The sequence below is a fragment of the Lates calcarifer genome, linkage group LG24, assembly GCF_001640805.2.
Source record: "Lates calcarifer isolate ASB-BC8 linkage group LG24, TLL_Latcal_v3, whole genome shotgun sequence".
Classification (NCBI taxonomy): Eukaryota; Metazoa; Chordata; class Actinopteri; family Centropomidae; genus Lates; species Lates calcarifer.
This window is the reverse complement of record NC_066856.1, coordinates 12,089,599-12,109,505: the sequence shown is the minus strand read 5'-3', so window position 1 is coordinate 12,109,505 and position 19,907 is coordinate 12,089,599. Positions and strand designations below refer to the sequence as shown.

Genomic DNA, 19,907 nt, shown 5'->3' with positions numbered 1-19,907 from the left:
TCATTTTTTTATTTTCTGAGGGATCTATTTCAAATGAAAGGTTCAGCCTCTCAACAGAGAGGGGCCAAACACAAGAAAACATTACATCTGACAGTAAAGGGCCTGGTATGTACAGTACAATTAGCATGAAAGACAAAGTGGTTAAACATGCAGCAGAGGCAGGATAGTAGCAACATAAAGTAGCCTTGTGTTCCTGATATACAGAGTGATCAGTGATCATCTATCCTTATCATTACAATATCGCTGTGTACTCTACATGTAGTATTTGTTGAACAAAAATTGAGGAACAAAAATATTTATTTTTAACGAAAGCAAACAGTAATATTACATGCATATGTACAGTATGAGTACAGAGTGTATTCATAGCTGAGTACGTGAGACAACTTAAAATGGATTTTAGTGTCATATCATTTCATTTCATCATGTGTCAGCAGAGTCTCCAAGACAAAAGTCAACAATTACAACATATACAAAGCATTTAGAAGTACATTTCATACAGAAACTGTACTGAATCTATGCAGATAAATTTTCTATCAGCACACTCACTTAAATATTATTTTCTGATTCTTGGCGATCTCCATTGGAGACATGTCTTCAGGGTCATTATCTTGGTAAAATGGCTGCTTGATTTGCCTCCAAATGACCAAAAATATCCGCGTAACAAACAGGGCACAGGCTACAGCCAACAGGGAGACTATAGTGGAAGAGAAACAGCGGAGGGAAGCATTAGTGTGCATATTACTGCAAATACAGTATGAAAGCAAGAAGCAGATATAAACAGGTATAATTGACTGTGTGCCCTGGTTGTGTACTGTGAAAATCAGTCACATTATCTGCAACAGTTGAGGGAAAATGAATGTGAAAACATATGAAACACCCAAGTGATGTGCTTAGAATCATTTAAGATTTTTTTAGTTCCTCACCAATAAAGATATTATTGAAAGTAGGATCTGCAGTGTTGTAGTTATTCATGAAAACGCCCGTCAGTGCCCAGATCACCACAGGGTAAATGCTGAGAATCAACCTCACATGTTTGTCGAGGACAGAATTCTCCAGGATAAACCTGTGAGAGAGAGCCAACACATTTGCTCCAGAAATATGTTTATTTAATTATTATTACTGTTATTAGGTATAGCATGATTTTCCTCTCCTTTGCACTTACCACACAAATAACACTACAGTCAAAATAGAAAGCGAGACGGTGGCAGCATCCGTCTGGGACATGTTATAATTCAGCACAATAGTCAGGTTAACCAGGGAAGCGATGGTTGTCCATGTTGCATATATGGCTACGCCATTTTGAATCTGTGATTTGAGACAGTAGAAAAAGACTTAGGGAGGATGGTTGGCACAAAAGATGCTGCTGGGAGGTAACAGGTCAAGTTGCCATTCTCACCAACACACGGTGGAGCCACAGGTCTACTTTGTGGTATTTGTTGAGCCAGGCTCCGTAGTTGTGGAGACCATAGCAGGAGAAGAATATCACAGCATAATTAGTCAGAGCGATCAGGATGAGGAAGGCCAGAGCAGCAGACATGAACCTTTGATAGGGATGGCAAGGAGAAAAAAGCATGTTTTATTATAGTTTATTATAAGGTTAGGTCATACATGACCATCTGTACAGCATAGAACACTGTCTATCTGTAAACCCTTCACGTGAATAAGAAAAAACGTTTCAACTTTTAAAGGAGGAATGCATCTGCCGCTAAGTATCACGTGTACAGAACAGATGGAAATCACAAATTTCTCAGCACTATGATACAGAGGAAAAGGTGCCATCTCACCTTCTGTCCCACAAGAGAAGCCATCCAGTATTCAAGCCCAGGTTCAAGCACCAAGCCACAAAAAATCCATGTGGCAGAACAGGAGGGCTGCAGTAGACATAACCATAGGCATTCCTAAAGAAAGAAATCACAGAGAGGTGAATGTATACTTCAACATATCAGATACAGAGCAGGAGACAATGATAACCATAGCGTGTTTTTTAAAGAAGGAAACCGTCAATATAGGCAGGTTCTTACTTCCTAAAGATCCCAGACAAGAGGTAGAGCAACACTAAAGCCATGAAGGTGTAAATGATTGACCAAATGGTAAAGGTCCATCCTGATGGTGTGATCTGGGTTACATACTCATCTGAGATGTTAGCAGTGCTTGACAGAAATGGATCTGGGGGGGACACAAATTCAAAAATGAAATATTACAGACCTGAACAATAACTGTACTGTAAAAAAAACTAAACATAGATTTTCACATACTTAAAAGTTCAAAGGATGTAACATTATTCGTAGAGTTTCTAATGTATATACAAAATAACATACACAAATGAAGAATCAAAGCTTAGACATACATATTCCTGTCCCTGCCAGAGCAGTGAACACCATAGTGATGATGAAGAAAATCAGTGCCATCACTATGGCAATCAGGAGGCTGATCTTATGCTTTGCCATCGTGGATATCTAAAAACACAAGTATTATAAATTAAAGCACATTATAACCTGAGAAACAAACAACTAATTCTTCATCAGTACAAGAAATACCATGTTAATAATTTGGTTAACATTAACATGAATAAAGAATTCACTGACCGTACCGTTTATTGTGGGGTCTTGGTTGAAAGCGGTGAAAATGCAACTCAAAGGCTGCTGTTGAGGAGGGCTTTATTCATAAAAACTGGTGTACAGCGGCACGCGAGGCTTTTATGGCCCGTCAGCACGTGTACGTTTGAAACTTATATCACCAATGTTACTTTCCTCAAGTGCCCTTTGTTTTCAAATGATGGACTGAATGAAAAGAAAAAAAAATCCTATCAGCTCAGACAAATGACTCTCCACTTCATGACTGAGTTCCATAATTATAAACATTTATAAAGGCCAGACTTTGTCCTACTAGTCATGTTTGGTAACAGATCTTTATCACCCAGTACTGCAGGTGGGACCAGGTGAGCATTGGTGAACGGCCAATGAATCACTGCGACTTCGAACGACTTAATCTTCAGGGTCATGGAGTGTTGACTTGCTGCCAGGTGGTGAATATTTATTATGAAAGGGTGGCATTTCAAGGGCAGTGGGTGCAGGGTCTCCAGGTGAAAACATACACTGCTTCTGCAGGTAAATGACCACAGAGAAAAACATGTTTAATACTGATACTTTCAGGCTTTTTCAGTCTTTGATTGACTTTCCGACTAGAAATATTAACAGTAAATTTATACAGAGGCTCCGCTCCAGTCCCTACCAGACAGAGGGTAAAAGGTGACATCCTGACCTCTTCACTCAGAATGTAACTGAGTACATTTACTCAAGAGCCATACTTAGGGAAAATATTTGAAGTACTACTACTTTACATGAGTATTTTCCATCTTTGTGCTATTTTATACTTCCACTATACATTAAGAGGAAATATCATACTTTGCAGCCCTCTGCATTCATTTGATATGTATAGTTATATCATTTGTTTTGTACTTCTCCAAAAACTTTACATGTAATGGAGTACTTTTACACTGAGGTATTTCCACTTTTGCTAAAGTAAAGGATCTGAATTTTCTTCCACCACTGCTGAATCTCACTTTCATTTTTTCTCTCTCTCAGCACTTCTCCCCTTTTCTGTAATTTTCTACCAGCAGAAAAATCTGGCCACTGTGCCCTACAGAAGTAACATTTTAGTTAATCTCTTCTTGTCATCCTTGCAGGTACAAGTAATCTACAACCAAACAACTGCATCAAACCAACATTCAACAGAGGGACCTGACCTGATAGACTGCAGACTCATATACTCATATAAAAGACACTTTTTAAAACTAATCTCCCATAGAAACTGTAGGAGTTTCTACATAGACAGATTAAGTTTTTACATACAAAACCTGTAATAACCACATAGAGTATGAGACTTTTTTTTTTAACTGTGAAGATGGTAAAATTACTTCCTGCTTGGTCCACATTAAAATGCAGCTTACACATTAAATCACTGGTTGTAATAATCCAGTGATATAAGACCTATAATAGAACTCTCTCTCTACAAGAGGTCATTATCTGTACATCAGTTTGATAACAGCGGTTTATCATCTGATCGAAGCAGTTTGTGATCCAGGAGGAGGGACCAGAGTTTGTTCTTTTATGAACATGAATTTGTGAGTTATGAGATGTGTTAAGGTGTTAGATCATCAAAATAGTTGCAGATTCATTTTTGTTGATCATCTAATTTTTGCAGCTCTATAATATATACTACATGACTATATTGTAATTAGTGATGCATCAGTTTTTAAGTCCTTCTAATGTTGCAGCTGGTGGAGCCAATTCTCACCACTCTATATATTGCTTAATAGTTTAATATTTAATTACTCATCATAACTAGTGTATTATATTTTAATTAATGATCTGTATCCGTAAAATAACTAAACCTGTTAGATGACGCACCATAAAATTTAAATACTCAAGTATAAGTAGCCTTCCTCAAAATTGTACTTATACAGTACTTAGTGACTTTCCACCTCTGGCATTCAAAATAAAAGTCAACTAAATTCGACTTCACTGGAGTCAACCATTTATTTTAAGAATAAGTGTCCAACAAGTGCAGCCAGGTCTCTTGAAATACAAGTCGCAGAAGAAGACTCTAGGAACCAAAATATCTCACTGTAAACTGCACAATTTAGGAATACGCTTTAGGAACATGTAACAGTCTGTGCACATGAACACATTTTTGTGGTAATTATGTACAGTCTTTTCGGTGTCATCAGTCTTTCAGTGTCCATCATCCTCTATCGGAACCTGGACCTAGGGCGCCTCCTCGCAGCCTCCTGCGACTGCGCCTGTGGGCAGTACCGGCGCGTGTGAGCGTAGTCCCCGGTGGCTCCGCAGACGCCACAGGTGTAGTTCCAAAGGATGGGGCAGATGACTTTCCCGTCGGCTGATTTCAGCCTGTGTGATTGGTACACCCTTGGAGTCTCCCCGTTCTGCTTGCAGAAGCGGCAGTAGTCCGGTAGAGTCCCTCTCCAGCTGGCGTCCGACTGGCTGCTGCTGGCTGAGCTGGAGTTTTTGTTCCTCTCCTCCTCTTCCTCAGCTTCCTCCCAGCGCCGGGACGAAGTTCGGATGTAGCCCTGCGCTGCTGCCGGCTCCTCCTTTGGCCCCTCGGTGTCTCTGCGCTCCGCCTCACGCCTGGCGCACAGCCTCTCCAGCACCCTGCCCAGGTTCATGTAGTCGTGCCACATGTCGAAGTAGTCCCCGTTGGAGAAGAGGGAGCCCTGGACCCTGGACTGTCCTTGCATTGTGGTCATTTTTGGAAAGCACTGGAGCAAAGTCTGTGCGTGTGTTGGAGCGTCTCATATTTATAGATGTATAAAAAATGGCTTTTAAGTGCAACAATGTTCGGGTCCTATAGCCTATACTGATGGCAGGTGTCTGGAGGAAAAAAAACTCTTAATGGGCAGTTTCGATGGTAGTCTTTGACCCCATAAGTCTGAGGTTGGAGTGTGTTTGTTGGCATTAATATGACCCAGCGTGACCTGACATCTACAAGACTTTTTATGCAATGAGTAGCACAGATTTTCTTGTTACTTGTTCAAATTCAAGAGTGCTGTGATACTACTTTGAGGATGGTTGGAGACATATGGAGAATATTCTTATCAACTCTCAAAACTCTTGAAAGAGCATCTACCACAATGAAGTGGATAGGGGGTAGAAGGCCCCCTGTGGCCTCCATGTCTGGACTCACAATAACTCAAAGGAGCAACTAAGATTAAAACAGATTTAGAAATAATTAAGTTATAATATCACAGGGAGGAAATGTAAAAATATGGGCTATAATCGCTTTTATATGTGCCAAATTTTATGTTAATTATTTCCCTAATTTTCTGATGATTGGTATCTATATTATCTATCTGTGTGTTTCTACTTCTCTTGCAAATATTTGTACTGCACTGTAAATGTTTGTTCTCAAGATTATGGATGACGTGATGATGGCTATTATTAATATTGTTGCTGTTGTTGTTACATTATTTGCTTTATTTCCCCTGCAAACTAATGAAATGTGCTATATAAATAAAGGTTGCCTTGTGTTTGTGTTGATCTTTTAACATCTCCCTGTTTTGTGTTTGTTGTGAGTATTGTCAAGAGCAACATGCATGGTGATGATGATAATGGAAAAGGGGGTGGGAGATGTTATTATAGTGTTAGGAGAATATTATGAACATTTTTACTATTATCCTTTTATGTTTGTCTGTCTTTGCTGCTGGTTGTGGTTATTTAAGTGTGTCTCGTGTGTGTGTGTGTGTGTGTGTGTGTGTGTGTGTGCGCGCTTCTTGTCGCGGCGCCTGGCGCCGGAGCGTCTGAGTACACCACTACAAAAAAGCACCATTGTCGCATTTTTATGGGCCAGCAGCATCCAACCTCACACCTGCACTTAACGGCCGGTTCTTTGACAGATTGAGCTGAGGGGTCGCCTGACGCATCCACTCCTCCTTGAAGTTGGTACGGTGAATTTTGCCTTTTTTTGTCCCATTACACAGGTCGCCTTTGTAGCTGCGAGATGTGTTTGCCTCAACTGCGACTGAGATAAAATGTCTGCACAGGCTGCTGTGCTGCTAACAGTTTGTCACATAATATGACCCCAACCCGTATGTAAATAAATAAGTTTGCAATATACATAAATATGTACCGTGTCTGTTAACAGCGTATTACACATTTACAGCAAGCGTACAGTATGTTTTATCTGAATGGTGGAAGTTGGTTTTCTAGTTATTTACAAAGCAACGGGATTGCGTAGGTGGGGCGGAGTGTAAGTAAGTGCGGGGGAGTTGCGAGGGTGTTGGTGGTGGGTAGAGTTGAAATCACGCATGCGCAGTGGCAGTACCGGCGACGGCTGTACAAACGGTGGCCTAGCGAAGAAGGGGATTACGGAGCCCAATTTGACAGGTCAGATAATAATAATTACATTTATGTGAGAGTCTGTGTGTGATAACGGTTTATAATTAGGCGCTAATTTAATTCCTAATGTCGGCAACGGTAGGAAAATATTGGGCTGTCGCATGAGCCAGCGTTAACGTTGGATTTCAGAGCTAACGTTAGCTAAATCAGCTAGCCACTGTTAGCCAGCTAGCTTTCGGCAGTAGATTGTGCTAACAACGGCAATGACAGTAGCTAGCTGACTAAGAGTCGCCTTTCCGTTTGTTTAATGTTGTTTTGTGCTTTGGTGATCAGTGAATCGATAAGTGAGGGCAGCACAGCGGATTATTAGATAATGATATGTTTGATTACTTAGTAATTACGCAGTGTCAAGACTCATAAAGCTAACTACTTAGCTAGTATCCTTAGATGCCCCCATTTGTTAAACAATGTTAAGGGGAATGATCCCCTGTTTAGATACCTATTTAAACTATATTTTGAGTTACGATATCAACATAGCTACTATAGCTAGTAACTGTTTTGTTGATACTGTCTAATGCATGAGGAAAACTGTTCAAACCTGCCCCACTCGCAGCTAACTGCAATATACTTTGGTCAAAGATACATATGCATTGTTATACAACTGGTGGTGCAACACGGAAGGTTGCTATCTATCTTTCCTGGACTTAGGTCTTTTCTCCAGACCTTTTGTTTAACTCTGATCCCATAACATTTAATCTCTATATGTCTGCATATGCATCTTCCTTAGGCTACACAATGAGTCAGGGTAAGGACAATGCACGACTCAAGAGCTACAAGAACAAGTCTCTCAACACAGATGAGATGAGAAGAAGGAGGGAAGAGGAAGGCCTACAGCTCCGCAAACAGAAGAAGGATGAACAGGCGAGCAAAATGCAGATGAAATAATCCAGACTTCCTTAATACAGAGGCAGAATTGTTCACAAGCAATGAAGGACTTGAGACAAACGAAAACAATCTTAAGGGGGCAGAGTTTGTCTCCTGTTAGCGATGCTAATGTCAGGAAAATAATTGAATTGAATCCATGCTGTTTTTCTAGCATTGTAGCTGTGAATAAGAATTGTGATAAATGAGACTTTATTATTTATTTAAATGCTATTACATTCCAGCTGTTTAAGAGGAGGAATGTTGCCACAGTGGAGGATGATGGCACCCTGGAAGATGATGGAATGGCCGATAGCGGCTACTTGGAGTCCCAGGCTAACAACATGGACCCACTCATGGTGAGAAGAAAACCACTGATTAAATCAAGTCTCAATATACTCAAATTTAGCATAAAGTATAAAGTCAGATGTGACAGTATTTCATCTGTGTTTTATTAAAACTTTAATCTCCAACAATGTACAGGGTGGGGTGATCTCTGAGGATATGACTCAAATGATCTTCTCCAGTTCACCTGAGCAGCAGCTAATAGGTACTCAGCGCTTTAGGAAACTCCTTTCAAAAGGTAAGGGTGACGTAGATTACTATTATTCCTCATGAATACTTTCACCTCTGTTCGTGGTAATGGCACCTGCCTGTTTCTTTAGGGCTAGATGACAATTTAATACCTTTAACATGAATACAGAGTAAACATTTTAATCTAGTGATATCAAGATAATGCTGTGATAAGCACTGCAGCTTGAATTTTTGCCTGTGTATCTCACACAGAACCCAACCCACCCATTGATGAAGTCATTGCCACTCCAGGGGTGGTGGAGCGCTTTGTTGAGTTTCTTAAGAGGAGAGAAAACTGCACATTGCAGGTACATTTACTCAATAAATCTTAATAATAGTGTAGGTGTGCATGAGCTGACTAAAACAAGGGGGAGGGGTCCCAACACAAGGTGATAAATGAATATATTTTTTGTCTTTTGAATATCGTTTTAGTTTGAGGCTGCATGGGTGTTGACCAACATTGCATCAGGTACATCCCACCAGACACGGGTGGTAATCCAGGCAGGAGCTGTGCCCATATTCATAGAGATGCTCAGCTCGGATTTTGAAGATGTACAGGAACAAGTAAGAGGGCACTAAAATGTCTCATGAAGTTTCTTCATAACTATGTGCCAGTCTGGATGTTGCTATAAATATCCTGCATGGCTTATTAGGTTGAATAAAACATAGCAGTGATGATTTAAAACCTTTTAAATCATTAGCATTTTGCAAGACTTTTATCCTGAGACTGTAATTGAATTATATTATATTGTGATATCATTTATTGTATAACCTGAATAATTGGTTTGCCCCTCAGGCAGTGTGGGCCCTGGGAAACATAGCAGGAGATAGCACAGAATGCAGAGACTTTGTCATAGACTGTAACATTCTGCCTTCCCTGGTGCAGTAAGTCACAACTCAGCATCACATTGTTTTTCTTTTATCTATATTTGTCACGCCTGAAAATAAAGGGCAGCTTTGATCCTATATCCTGAGAAACATGCTTGGTAAAACTCTTCTTGCAGGTTATTGGCCAAACAGAATCGTCTAACGATGATGAGGAACGCAGTGTGGGCGCTCTCAAACCTTTGCAGAGGAAAGAACCCACCTCCAGACTTCACTAAGGTAATTTGCCAAGATAAACATATCACTATGGCAACAGCACACCTCTCACATTGCTGAAGTACATCATATCTCGCTTACTGAGGTCACACAGTGCTTGCACGGTTGCTCCTGCTGAACTTAACACTGTATGTTGTTTTTTTTTTTCTTACAGGTGTCCCCATGTCTCAGTGTGCTGTCCTGGCTGCTGTTTGTCAATGACACAGACATCCTGGCTGATGCATGCTGGGCACTCTCCTACCTATCTGATGGCCCCAATGACAAAATCCAGGCTGTTATTGACTCAGGAGTCTGTCGCAGGCTGGTGGAGCTACTGATGTAAGGCTTAAGTTTTGGTGGGGAAACATGTCAGCCACTGGTTTGACTCTGGTAAACAGGCACAACCCAAGTGCTACCTTTCACTCAGACAGCAACAGTTTATGTGCACCATTTGTCACCACATCTGGACTGTCACACCCAGTCCAGATGTGGGTGTGTTTTGAATATTCCCGGATATTATTCAAGTTTGACTAATTCATTACCAGCTGTGGCAAAACTGCAGAAATTGGGAGAAGATGTGTAACATTTCAGAAAGTCCCAACAGTGCTTCCATGTGAAATAACACCATGAATCCACTGTTTTTGAGCTACAAGAGAAAATATGAACTTGCATTTATTGCCAACATCTGGAAACCAGAGAGCAAAATTATTTATGCCATATTATTTTCAAACTTCAGCAAGAACATCTGAGTGATCTTACACTACAATTCTGCTTTTTCTAGGCACACTGATTATAAGGTTGTATCCCCTGCATTGCGAGCTGTTGGGAACATAGTCACTGGAGATGATCTACAGACACAGGTAAAAGCAACAGATGGAGTTTAAACTGCTTATGTACAAAGTAACTGAATACTTACAGGTGAATATTTCTGACTTACTAGGTGATCCTGAACTGCTCAGCGCTGCAGTCCCTACTTCACCTCCTGAGCAGCCCCAAGGAGTCCATCAAGAAGGAAGCATGCTGGACGATCTCCAACATCACTGCAGGGAATCGAGCACAAATACAGGTGTGTTTGTGTGGGAAATGTTTACTCACAGAGGTTATAAAGTTGCCTCCAGCATTTTCTTTTGGGGGGAATTTTATGCCTTTTGTGATAGGAACAGTGAAGGCAGGCAGGAAATGTGGGACTTGCAGCTCAGGGCATTTATGTGGTATGCGCCCTAACCACTGTGTGGTCGGGTTGCCCTGACTTGAGCATTTCCTAATGTAATTGAGTCTGTTTACCTCTTTGCAGATGGTGATAGATGCAGGCCTGCTGCCTCCTCTCATCACTATCCTGCAAGTAGCAGAGTTTCGCACAAGGAAGGAGGCAGCGTGGGCCATTACCAACGCCACCTCAGGGGGATCTGCAGAGCAAATCAGGTAAGATGACGTATTTTAATATACTTGTACAGTGTAACCCTTTTCGCTACAGTGGTTGTGGATTGTTTATCATGTACTATGAGCAATAAAAGTTCTATTCTCTTTCTGTGTGTGTACTGCACCCTGCAGGCACTTGGTGGAACTGGGCTGCATAAAACCTCTGTGTGACCTGCTCACACTTATGGACTCCAAAATAGTTCAGGTGGCTCTAAACGGCCTAGAGAACATCTTGCGACTGGGAGAGCTGGAGGCCAAGAGGGGAGGAGGCATCAACCCCTACTGTGCACTCATCGAAGAGGCCTACGGTAGGCGTACATATTTTCAGTTGCAGGTTACATAACCAAACCAAAGATGCATGGTTGACCAGTGTTTGACCAGCACTACATCTCTCTCTTCTTCTCAGGCCTGGACAAGCTGGAGTTCCTGCAGGGCCACGAGAACCAGGAAATCTACCAGAAAGCCTTTGACCTGATTGAGCGCTACTTCAACACTGAAGATGAGGACCCGTCTTTGGCTCCGGCCGTCGACCTGCAGCAGCAGCAGTTCCTCTTCCAGCAGTGCGAGGCCCCGATGGAGGGCTTCCAGCTATAATGATAAATCCTCCCTACTCCTCCTCCTCCTCTCCCCACCCTCTGTGCTCCACCTTCATCCTCACCCCTGCTCATCTCTCGCTCTCATGCCCACTGCCATGATCAAGGGCGACGACGACGACCCTCAGCAATCGATTTAATCATTTGTCATGATTATGAAAAACATAACATTACAGCAGCACGTGTGTGCGCGTATGTCCAAACCGTGGGTCAAGTTCTGCAGTCTTGTCAGCCAGTTTGTGAAGGTTTCACTCATCATTCTGTCTTGCGCTGAGCTCACCTCTGCGCCGAATTCCTCAGCACCAGAAGCCCCTCCCACCTGCTCAGACCCCAATCATCTTCTACTAGCAGATTTTTCCCTGTTAACGCCACGCCCTCGTCTTACTTTTTGGATTTCCTCCTCAGCTCATCCCAAGTGAAAAGCACCTCTCCGTGTTCCCACAGGAATCAACAACCCCAATCTCTGAGTCAGTGGGAGTTTTAGGACTGCTCTGCTTGTCTGATTGAAGCATTAATGACTCGAAAGACAGACAAACATGGATGTGATTTTTACCCCCCACCCCCACCCCCACCCCACACACACACACACACACACACACACAGACACACAGAAGAATGATCTAACCTAAACACTGGACTGACCATGAGACGTTGACTACATGTTAAACTGTGGTCACTGGACTGAACTGCCCACAGTGGGGCCCTGTGGCCAGTCCCAACCCTAGGACTCAACTGACCTCTACAAAAGGCACTTAAACGACTCAAAAAAATGGAGGTGAATCCCCTCACCTTCTCTCTCCGGCCATTGGATAAGTGACCACAGATGGACAATTAGGAACTTGACTGTCGCAGAGGGGTGGAGCTTGTCGGTGACACACCAGGCTGCTTGCGTTCCCTCCTGGATCTCATATCATGCATTCCTCTATATCCAGTAGTGGGGACTTTTCCACCTGCACAGGCTCCATCCTGAAGAGTTTAGACTGCCTCCTGCCTCTGGTGTGATGTGAATAACCCCATGGAACCATGGGAATTGGAGTCTTCCCTCGCACTGAGACAATTTGGACAGACTTGGACAAGACAAAACAAGACTATTTAACCCTGGATTCTGTCCAGTAGCAGACCAGCGGGAATTTTTATTATCTTACCATAATTTCATTTCATTTGCAGCACTTTAGTTCAGGACTGATGCCTCATTGAGAGAATACCATGATTTCTACATTAACTATTTAATTGGTTGATGATGCGGCTCTCCCCTCCTCAGGAAGCGAGGTGTAAAGAGGCATGATCTGTATCCTCGGTCCTCTTCTGGTATGACAAGGATTACAATGTACTTCACTGTTTACCCTTCCTATAGAGGGGCTCAAGCAGATTGTGGACTGAAACTGTTAGCACACTAATTACAATCAGTAGATCATACTGCCTGAGCAAAGCTACAAGAACTTTATCGTGACAAAGTAAATCAGACTTTGAGAAAATTGGCTGTGAGCAGTCTAAAACACAGCTTTCCAACACATGTTAAGGTGGTATTCTTGTTGCTGATGGTGCCATAATCCTTAATCTATTGAAATCCTTCCAGATAATTTCAACAAAAATCCAGATTGAAACTTGAAAAAAGAAAAAGAAAAATACCAGTGATCAGCTTAGTTAGCTAAAACTGAATGTTTGTTTACCAAGTCCTTCTTACATTGCTTACTTTTGTCGAAATCTCTGCAAGAGATTACCAGCTCTACATGTTCATTACTATTTGTTGTATTGAGTTTGTGCATATGTCCCCTGTTAATGCCATTTGCATAAAAGCCGTTTCATGAACCACAGTGTAAGTGAATCCGTTTCACTTTACTCAGGACACAGCATGAGTAAATATTTTCTTTGATCCACTTACAGCCATATGACTAATGGGCATATTATTTGTGTGGTCTACAAAATGTCGTAAAATTAATTTAAGGTTATGAAAAACAGCAAATATCCACATTTAAGAGTGTGGAATAGGTTTAATTTTCTGTCAATCAATTGACTTATTTTAACTCCACTTCTGTGCCTGCAACATGTATTGGGACACACGAGGGGAAGCCCAGCACCCCATCTACCAAACTACACTACAATACTGGCCATACTCTCTGTATTTACTGAGAAACAATGGTGTAATAATAGTAATAATTTCAGTTTGACTGAGACCTTAAACTTCAGAGTTACAGTTTATTTAAACCAGATCAGGTCATGAATGAGACAGAAAATCTAAAGAAGCTTTACTTTATTGAACTAAATCCTTTTGGTGCTGACTATATACAAACACAGATGTCACAAACAAGCCTAATTACGTGAGTGGGGGGACAGGACAGACCATTGTACAGATGCCTGAGCTACTTCTTGATGTTCACATTACAAAACCGAAGACCATTTGAACCTTTGGGGGCTTATGTGTCTTAACAAGGTGAATAAAAACAAGACTTCTGCCTTTGAGGCAAATTTAAAAACAGGTAGACCTAAGGCAGTTATGCTGGATAGCTTGAGAGGTATGTGTTTAAAGTTTACTAGAAACATTGACAAAGTACTTAAATCCCAACTGGTGGGTCTGTGAAACTGATTTACTACCTGGAAATCATGATTTTGCTGTGCCAATAATCGGTTCAAAAATCTTAAAACCTGCATTATGGTGTCAGGTTTCCACTAACACAACCACATGCTGCCACCACAAAAATGTTTAGTGTAGCTTCCTCAAAAACAGGTGCAAGTTTTTAATACATTCACACTGGGTTTCAATATGATTAAATAATCCATGGTTGTGTGTTAAAGTCAATCTGTTGGTTGCAAAAGTTCAACTAATTATCAGCTGCTCTGACAGATTTTGGTTTCTCTAATTCTCCAAAGGAATGGGAGTGGAGAGCTTTGAAGTTATGATACACACCGTGGGAAGGGGGACACTATTGCCCCAGTATTTGGGGGAAAATGACATGGCTCTGAAGGGACAAGCTGTCCTCCATCACCGAGCAGCTTCCCTCTATTTCTGCAGTTCCTCCCTCCACTTAGCTTTTTTCTCCAGGTTTAGAGCTGCCAGTGACTCGTTCCTGCCTGCAGCCTGCAAAAACAGGACAAAATACAGGTGACGGTGTTAACATGTTACCTGAAATGCATAAAAAACAGCAGCAGGATTTCTATGTGTGAAGCAAAATAATGAAGTCATGAGAAAAGACAGCTACAAGCAGAAATGCACACACAAAAACTGCTGTGTCATAGTGTTTGCTTGTGAACAGTTACTAGAGAGGAATGTAAACACAGTGTACTTATCTATTGTCACTCACCCGCTTGCCTTGGATCACCATCACCAGGCACGCACTTAGTGTCAACAAGATCATTGCGTAGCAGGCTTTTACCCTGATTTTGTTTCTGGCAGCACTAATTGCCTCAAACCTGTAGTACAAGAACATGCATAAAAAGTAATTTTAAAAATATCCTTTTTAGCACCCATTGTTTCGTGAAAAACTCTAGGACATGATATTTTGGGCTGTTCTAATCTCAGAGGCGTGGTTTCCTTCTTTCAGCTGTCAACATTCATATTTCAGTCGTGTTACACTCTCATCCTTTACACAAAAGACTCAACACAGACACAGCGAGTGTTTTTTTATACTGAGCCTTGGTTAACTGTGTGTAAAGGAGGTGGGAGGTCTGCAGTTTGTATGCATGACAATCAGCTCTTTTATCACAGTAGCACATCAGATATAATCTCCACCCTGATGTCAGTAATTACCTCCAGCCACAAACAAATCCTTGCGTTTGAACTATAGCAGTCCCACCACTGCTCATCCAGTTAGCTAGCTCTGTTTTCTTGCGACACAGCTTAATCTAAATCACACACCAAGGCCAATCAGATTCGAGTGTGCGCTGGAGAGGTCTGGCATAAACAGGAAGAGGCTACTTACTGCACAAACTCTGGTATCTGGTCCGCGCTCTTATAACGTCCCGACCAGAGCAACATCTTCTTGTCCAGGGCCGAGGGTCTGGAGCCTGGAATTCTGAACGCTGGACGGGGCGCTGTGTGGCAGAACAAAGCACACGATCAAAAGAACAAATAAACAGAGCAGGAAGTCCACAAATCCACACTGTGAACAAACAAAAACATTTTGTTTCACAGGCCCCAGTCATTAGATCCAACACCCAAGACTGTGACCCCACTTCCTGTGCCCCTCCCTCCTGTGGGACTTAACCAAAAAAAAAAAACACTCACACACTTGCTGTGGCAACAAGAAGTGACCTGTGATGTACAAAATCAATCTAAATAAATATGTTTTCTATATCTCGTGTTTTATTTTTGAATCACTTTGAGTCGCTGTTTCACACTAGATTGATTGGAACAACTTTCCCTTTTAAAGCAGTTCTGGTTCAGGGATTAAGGGCAAATAGGCTTTGGTAACTTTCTGTGGTTGAACTGGATCCAAAACCAATTTACCTTCTGCTGGAGCTGAAGGCAGAGGCTCTGTTTTGACCTCCTGTGGTTTATTGCACATCCCTCTGTGGCTCCATGTTTCAGCAGCCTGTCTGCACTTCTGACCTGTTGAGACAGAACAAGAAAATTAAATAAAATACAAAAATAATAAATAAATGTGTTGTAGGGCTGCGGATAATGATGATTTTCATTACCATGATCAATCTGATGTTTATTTTCTTATAATAGTGAAGAATGTGTATAATTATTTCCTCACAGTCTGAGCTGTCTTATAATCCAAAACTCAAATATATTCAGTTTACGATATCAAGTAAGAACAAGGAAATTCTTATTCTACCATTAGTTACTGAAATCAAAGATAGTTAATCTTCTGTTGGCACGCATAATTCATGCCAAAATTTCACAACAACCACTTTTCCATATCTTAGTACAGCAAGTACGCACAAGGTAACATTGTAAAGGGCGTAAACTATGGGCTGCTCGCTTTCGTAATAAGATGGAGGTGTGTCAGGTTAAACAAAACCTGAAATATTGTGCAATAAAACAACTAAAAAGTTTGCAAGGTCAAAGTGTTTTAGTGAGGTGTTTTTATGGGATGACTACATCTGAACACCAAATTATATCTATCAACAGAACTGTCGAGTCATCTATCATTCACAGCCACATAAGAATCATTTAAACCAACCACGGTAAAAATAAATAAATAAATAAATAATTACATACAAAGACGTATGAAAAAATCGAAGTAGATTTCTATGTCGTATTACCCACACCTTCAGCTGCTAATTTCAGGACCTAGGTAACCACAAACACCAAGTGGAAGAAAAGATTTTGACACAAGTTATTGACCGAAAACGACACAGAAATGGTAACATAACGATACCAACCTAAAATGTTCCCAATAGAAAGGCGGGACCAGACGAAATTCATGTTTTTGATCAAATAAATACGATGAAATGAATCTAACTAGCCATTTAAGTGTCGACACTCTGTAGTCCTCCGTCAATTTGTAAAAGTCAACCAACTAGCCAACGGGAGGACCCAATCACATAACCATAGGAGCCTGATACATGTGCCTGATCAAAAATGATACAAGTGTTTTCCCTTCGGCTGGTGTTTCAACTGAAACTTGGTTAGGTGTTTTTGTTTTTGTTTTTGTTTTTTTTAGGTCTATCTGAAGATAAATCTTTGTTAAAACAATAATGTGTCCATATAGAATAGAGAGGGGTGTCAGGAGTAAATGTGTGTACATGTTTAAATAACGCCTCCTTTTTCTAATTGGTGACAGGACCAGACTTTGACAAGCATTTCATCACAAGTTATGTAACTGTTCTACTGTATCTACTTAAATGTGCGTTTATGTAAATAAAGACTTAAAGACGTACATTTTTTGACAGGTTATCCCGAGATAAAGCTACAGGCATTGGGAACATAAATGTGATAAATGCATCATAATGGTATTATATATTTAACATTCATTCAGGCACCTTCTCGAACAGTCACTTGTCGCTGTGTGCGCAGAGGACCCAACCTGTCCACTATGGCGGCGCCCGGTGGAACTTTAAACTGTGAGGACTTTTCAATGTTTCAGGTAATTATAACGGAGGATTAATCGATCTGTGCAAACGTGTCATGGAGTGGCATCGATCCGAACCGTTACACCTCGGATGTTTCCGTGCCTTGTCGTTTATTTTCAGTCTAGTCCGGTGAATGAGTGACCCTCCTGATTACTAATGCTCGCACTGGGTGATCTGGATCAGTAGACTGGGTCAGAAAACTTGCTGCATGTGCTTTAAAAAATAATAATGAGAATAATAAGACAATAGCTAACCTGCAGAGGTTATATAATGCTCTGCAAACACTTTAAATGAATGTCAAACTCAAAATATAAAAGCAAAAAGTGCCTGTAAGTGTGGCCACCAAGGGGTCACCAGATGATTAAAGGCATGAGAAAAATATTTTTTAAAAATCTGTTACACCAAATTATGCAGAACTTTTGTCTAATCTTTGCTTCTTTGGGCTTCCAGAAATGCTTCATATCAGGCAATCTGAGAACAAAAATATCACTTATCAAATCAACTGCTCACAGCTCTTCATTACGGGAGGTCACATGTAAGGGTTCACAAGCCAAAAATGACTGGAGGTACTGCTTTAAGTCACTCCCTGCAGAAACCTGAATTTGTCATTATAACTGAAAAACATGCAGAGATGAAAAAAATACAGTTATTGTGCAAATGACCACAGAAAGGCTTAGAATGCCAAGCTTGAAACATATTGTGCGGACCAATTTGTGTTATTTCAAAATGTAATTTTTTGCAGTGTAACAACATTTTTACTTTGATGACTGTGCATGTTTCTCAGGAGGTGCTCAAGTTGATGCGCACCATAGACGACCGCATCGTCCACGCCCTGAACACCACCGTGCCCACAGTCTCCTTTTCAGGCAAAGTGGATGCCACACAAACATGCAAACAACTCTATGAATCTGTGAGTGTGACTGAAAGTAGTTTGTTTGAGCTGTGTAAGTTACAACGTCCTTGGTTTTTCACAATAAAAACCTCACTACATCGCTTATCCTTCTCCATGTGCCCCCCACAGATGATGGAGGCCCATCTGAGCAGAGACAAAGCTATCAAGGCCTGTATAGCCCAAACATCTGAGGTGGTGGGACAACTGCGTGAGGAAAGAGCAAAAGACAGTAACAACCTGGCAATCATCAAACAACTCAGAAAGGAGCAGACTAAAGTAAGTTCACCTCTTCACTTCTACTGCCACATCAGCATGAATGACATTAATGTTTGGGACAGAAATATGATGCATCTTTTCTCCTCTTTGTCCACAGCTAAAGCTAATGCAGTCAGAGCTGAATGTTGAAGAAGTTGTCAATGATAGAAGTCTGAAGGTATGCTCACTATTATCAATCGTCCATAAGCCCCTATAATCAGACATAAATGATCTGTCACTATCTTATATGTTACATAATCCTTTCTTCAGGTTTTCAGTGAAAGGTGCAGAATCCACTACACGCCTCCCAAGGTGAAGTAAAGCTCCATCTGATCAGATCAGCTGTTTCCCTCGAGGTTTGAATCCTGACTGGAGCTGAAACTGTGACCTGCTGCTGAGTCCCGACTGCAGGCTGTTCACCACCCGGACCTCAGCAACCCCTCCTCCAACACACTTCTATTCCATTGTGATTATTGTATTGCATTACCACCGCTGTAAAACAGTCACCTGTATGCTTCTTTAATGACAAACATTGTACAAAAATAATTTTTTTAAAAGACAGTGAAATGTTTTCAAGTGACGCGGGCTGTCTGAGTGATTCAGTGTTCTCTACGTACAAATGAAAATGAGCGGTACAGTTAAAACCAATCCATCTTAAATTCTTGGTCACAAATTGTATGAGTTTCCTCGATGGCGTTCGTGGTCTTATCAAATCCTCTGGGTATGTTAGACAACTGATGAAGTTTGTTTGTTGAAGTATTACCACAACTAAAACAATAGGACATCCATTTGTTCCTGCTCAGTTGTGGAAGCACTGTAATTTCAGGATAAGGTAGCAGAGCATGTTGGTAGACCACAGCTTGTAGATACTGAGCGGTAGTAAAAGTCTGTGTGATCACTTTAGAAAAAATGTAACCAGGTTGTCTTTTCACCATGTAGCACAACCTGTCCATAACTCATAAACTCCAGGAAGACTCTCAGATGAAAGTGACTGTCTCCTCCTACATGAACCTGGAAACAAACAAACAAATGCAGGATATTTATGTTATACTGCTGAATAGTGATCGATTGACTGGAGGTGGTGGAACAGCTGCATTAAGAGTCAACGACAGTGAAGACACGTCAGTCGTTACACAGCTGTGGAAGGAGAGGACCAGTGTGGTTCCAGTACAGTAAGTACAATGTGGCAACAAAAGCAATAACATGAGAGGCAAAGACAGCAAATGCATGGTCTCTTTTCATTTTGGTTTCCACCACTGTGTTATTAATTTCTGTAGTGAAAGGTGGAGAATCCATTTATCA

At 41.2% G+C, this 19,907-nt stretch overlaps 5 protein-coding genes across 5 annotated transcripts; 2 read left to right on the top strand and 3 right to left on the bottom strand.

Moving 5' to 3' along the window:
- Position 1: 1 nt before the first annotated feature.
- On the bottom strand, positions 2–2,649 carry LOC108881602 (uncharacterized). The gene is made up of 8 exons (XM_018673654.2): positions 2,586–2,649; positions 2,348–2,456; positions 2,022–2,166; positions 1,785–1,898; positions 1,397–1,541; positions 1,163–1,305; positions 924–1,063; positions 2–694 (listed from the first exon to the last, which is right to left on the bottom strand). Exons 2-8 carry the CDS (start codon positions 2,445–2,447, stop codon positions 543–545), a joined length of 939 nt encoding a protein of 312 aa, XP_018529170.1. The 5' UTR covers positions 2,448–2,456; positions 2,586–2,649; the 3' UTR covers positions 2–542.
- A 1,845-nt stretch (positions 2,650–4,494) lies between these two features.
- Positions 4,495–6,736, bottom strand: LOC108881725 (nanos homolog 2-like). The gene has a single exon (XM_018673833.2). The coding sequence runs from the start codon at positions 5,264–5,266 to the stop codon at positions 4,751–4,753; it is 516 nt and encodes a 171-aa protein (XP_018529349.1). The 5' UTR covers positions 5,267–6,736; the 3' UTR covers positions 4,495–4,750.
- A 50-nt stretch (positions 6,737–6,786) lies between these two features.
- kpna1 (karyopherin alpha 1 (importin alpha 5)) lies at positions 6,787–13,254 on the top strand. Its single transcript, XM_018673832.2, has 14 exons — positions 6,787–6,902; positions 7,642–7,775; positions 8,021–8,134; positions 8,259–8,358; positions 8,562–8,656; positions 8,781–8,912; positions 9,145–9,233; positions 9,353–9,452; positions 9,604–9,767; positions 10,210–10,288; positions 10,369–10,494; positions 10,723–10,850; positions 10,980–11,155; positions 11,254–13,254. The coding sequence occupies exons 1-14, from the start codon at positions 6,824–6,826 to the stop codon at positions 11,439–11,441; spliced, it is 1,704 nt and encodes a 567-aa protein (XP_018529348.1). The 5' UTR covers positions 6,787–6,823; the 3' UTR covers positions 11,442–13,254.
- A 420-nt stretch (positions 13,255–13,674) lies between these two features.
- On the bottom strand, positions 13,675–16,931 carry fam162a (family with sequence similarity 162 member A). The gene is made up of 5 exons (XM_018673834.2): positions 16,769–16,931; positions 15,885–15,986; positions 15,358–15,469; positions 14,740–14,848; positions 13,675–14,516 (listed from the first exon to the last, which is right to left on the bottom strand). The coding sequence occupies exons 1-5, from the start codon at positions 16,809–16,811 to the stop codon at positions 14,439–14,441; spliced, it is 444 nt and encodes a 147-aa protein (XP_018529350.1). The 5' UTR covers positions 16,812–16,931; the 3' UTR covers positions 13,675–14,438.
- A 419-nt stretch (positions 16,932–17,350) lies between these two features.
- mix23 (mitochondrial matrix import factor 23) lies at positions 17,351–19,185 on the top strand. The gene is made up of 5 exons (XM_018673836.2): positions 17,351–17,472; positions 18,243–18,368; positions 18,480–18,626; positions 18,724–18,783; positions 18,876–19,185. Exons 1-5 carry the CDS (start codon positions 17,422–17,424, stop codon positions 18,924–18,926), a joined length of 435 nt encoding a protein of 144 aa, XP_018529352.1. The 5' UTR covers positions 17,351–17,421; the 3' UTR covers positions 18,927–19,185.
- The last annotated feature ends 722 nt before the right edge of the window (positions 19,186–19,907 follow it).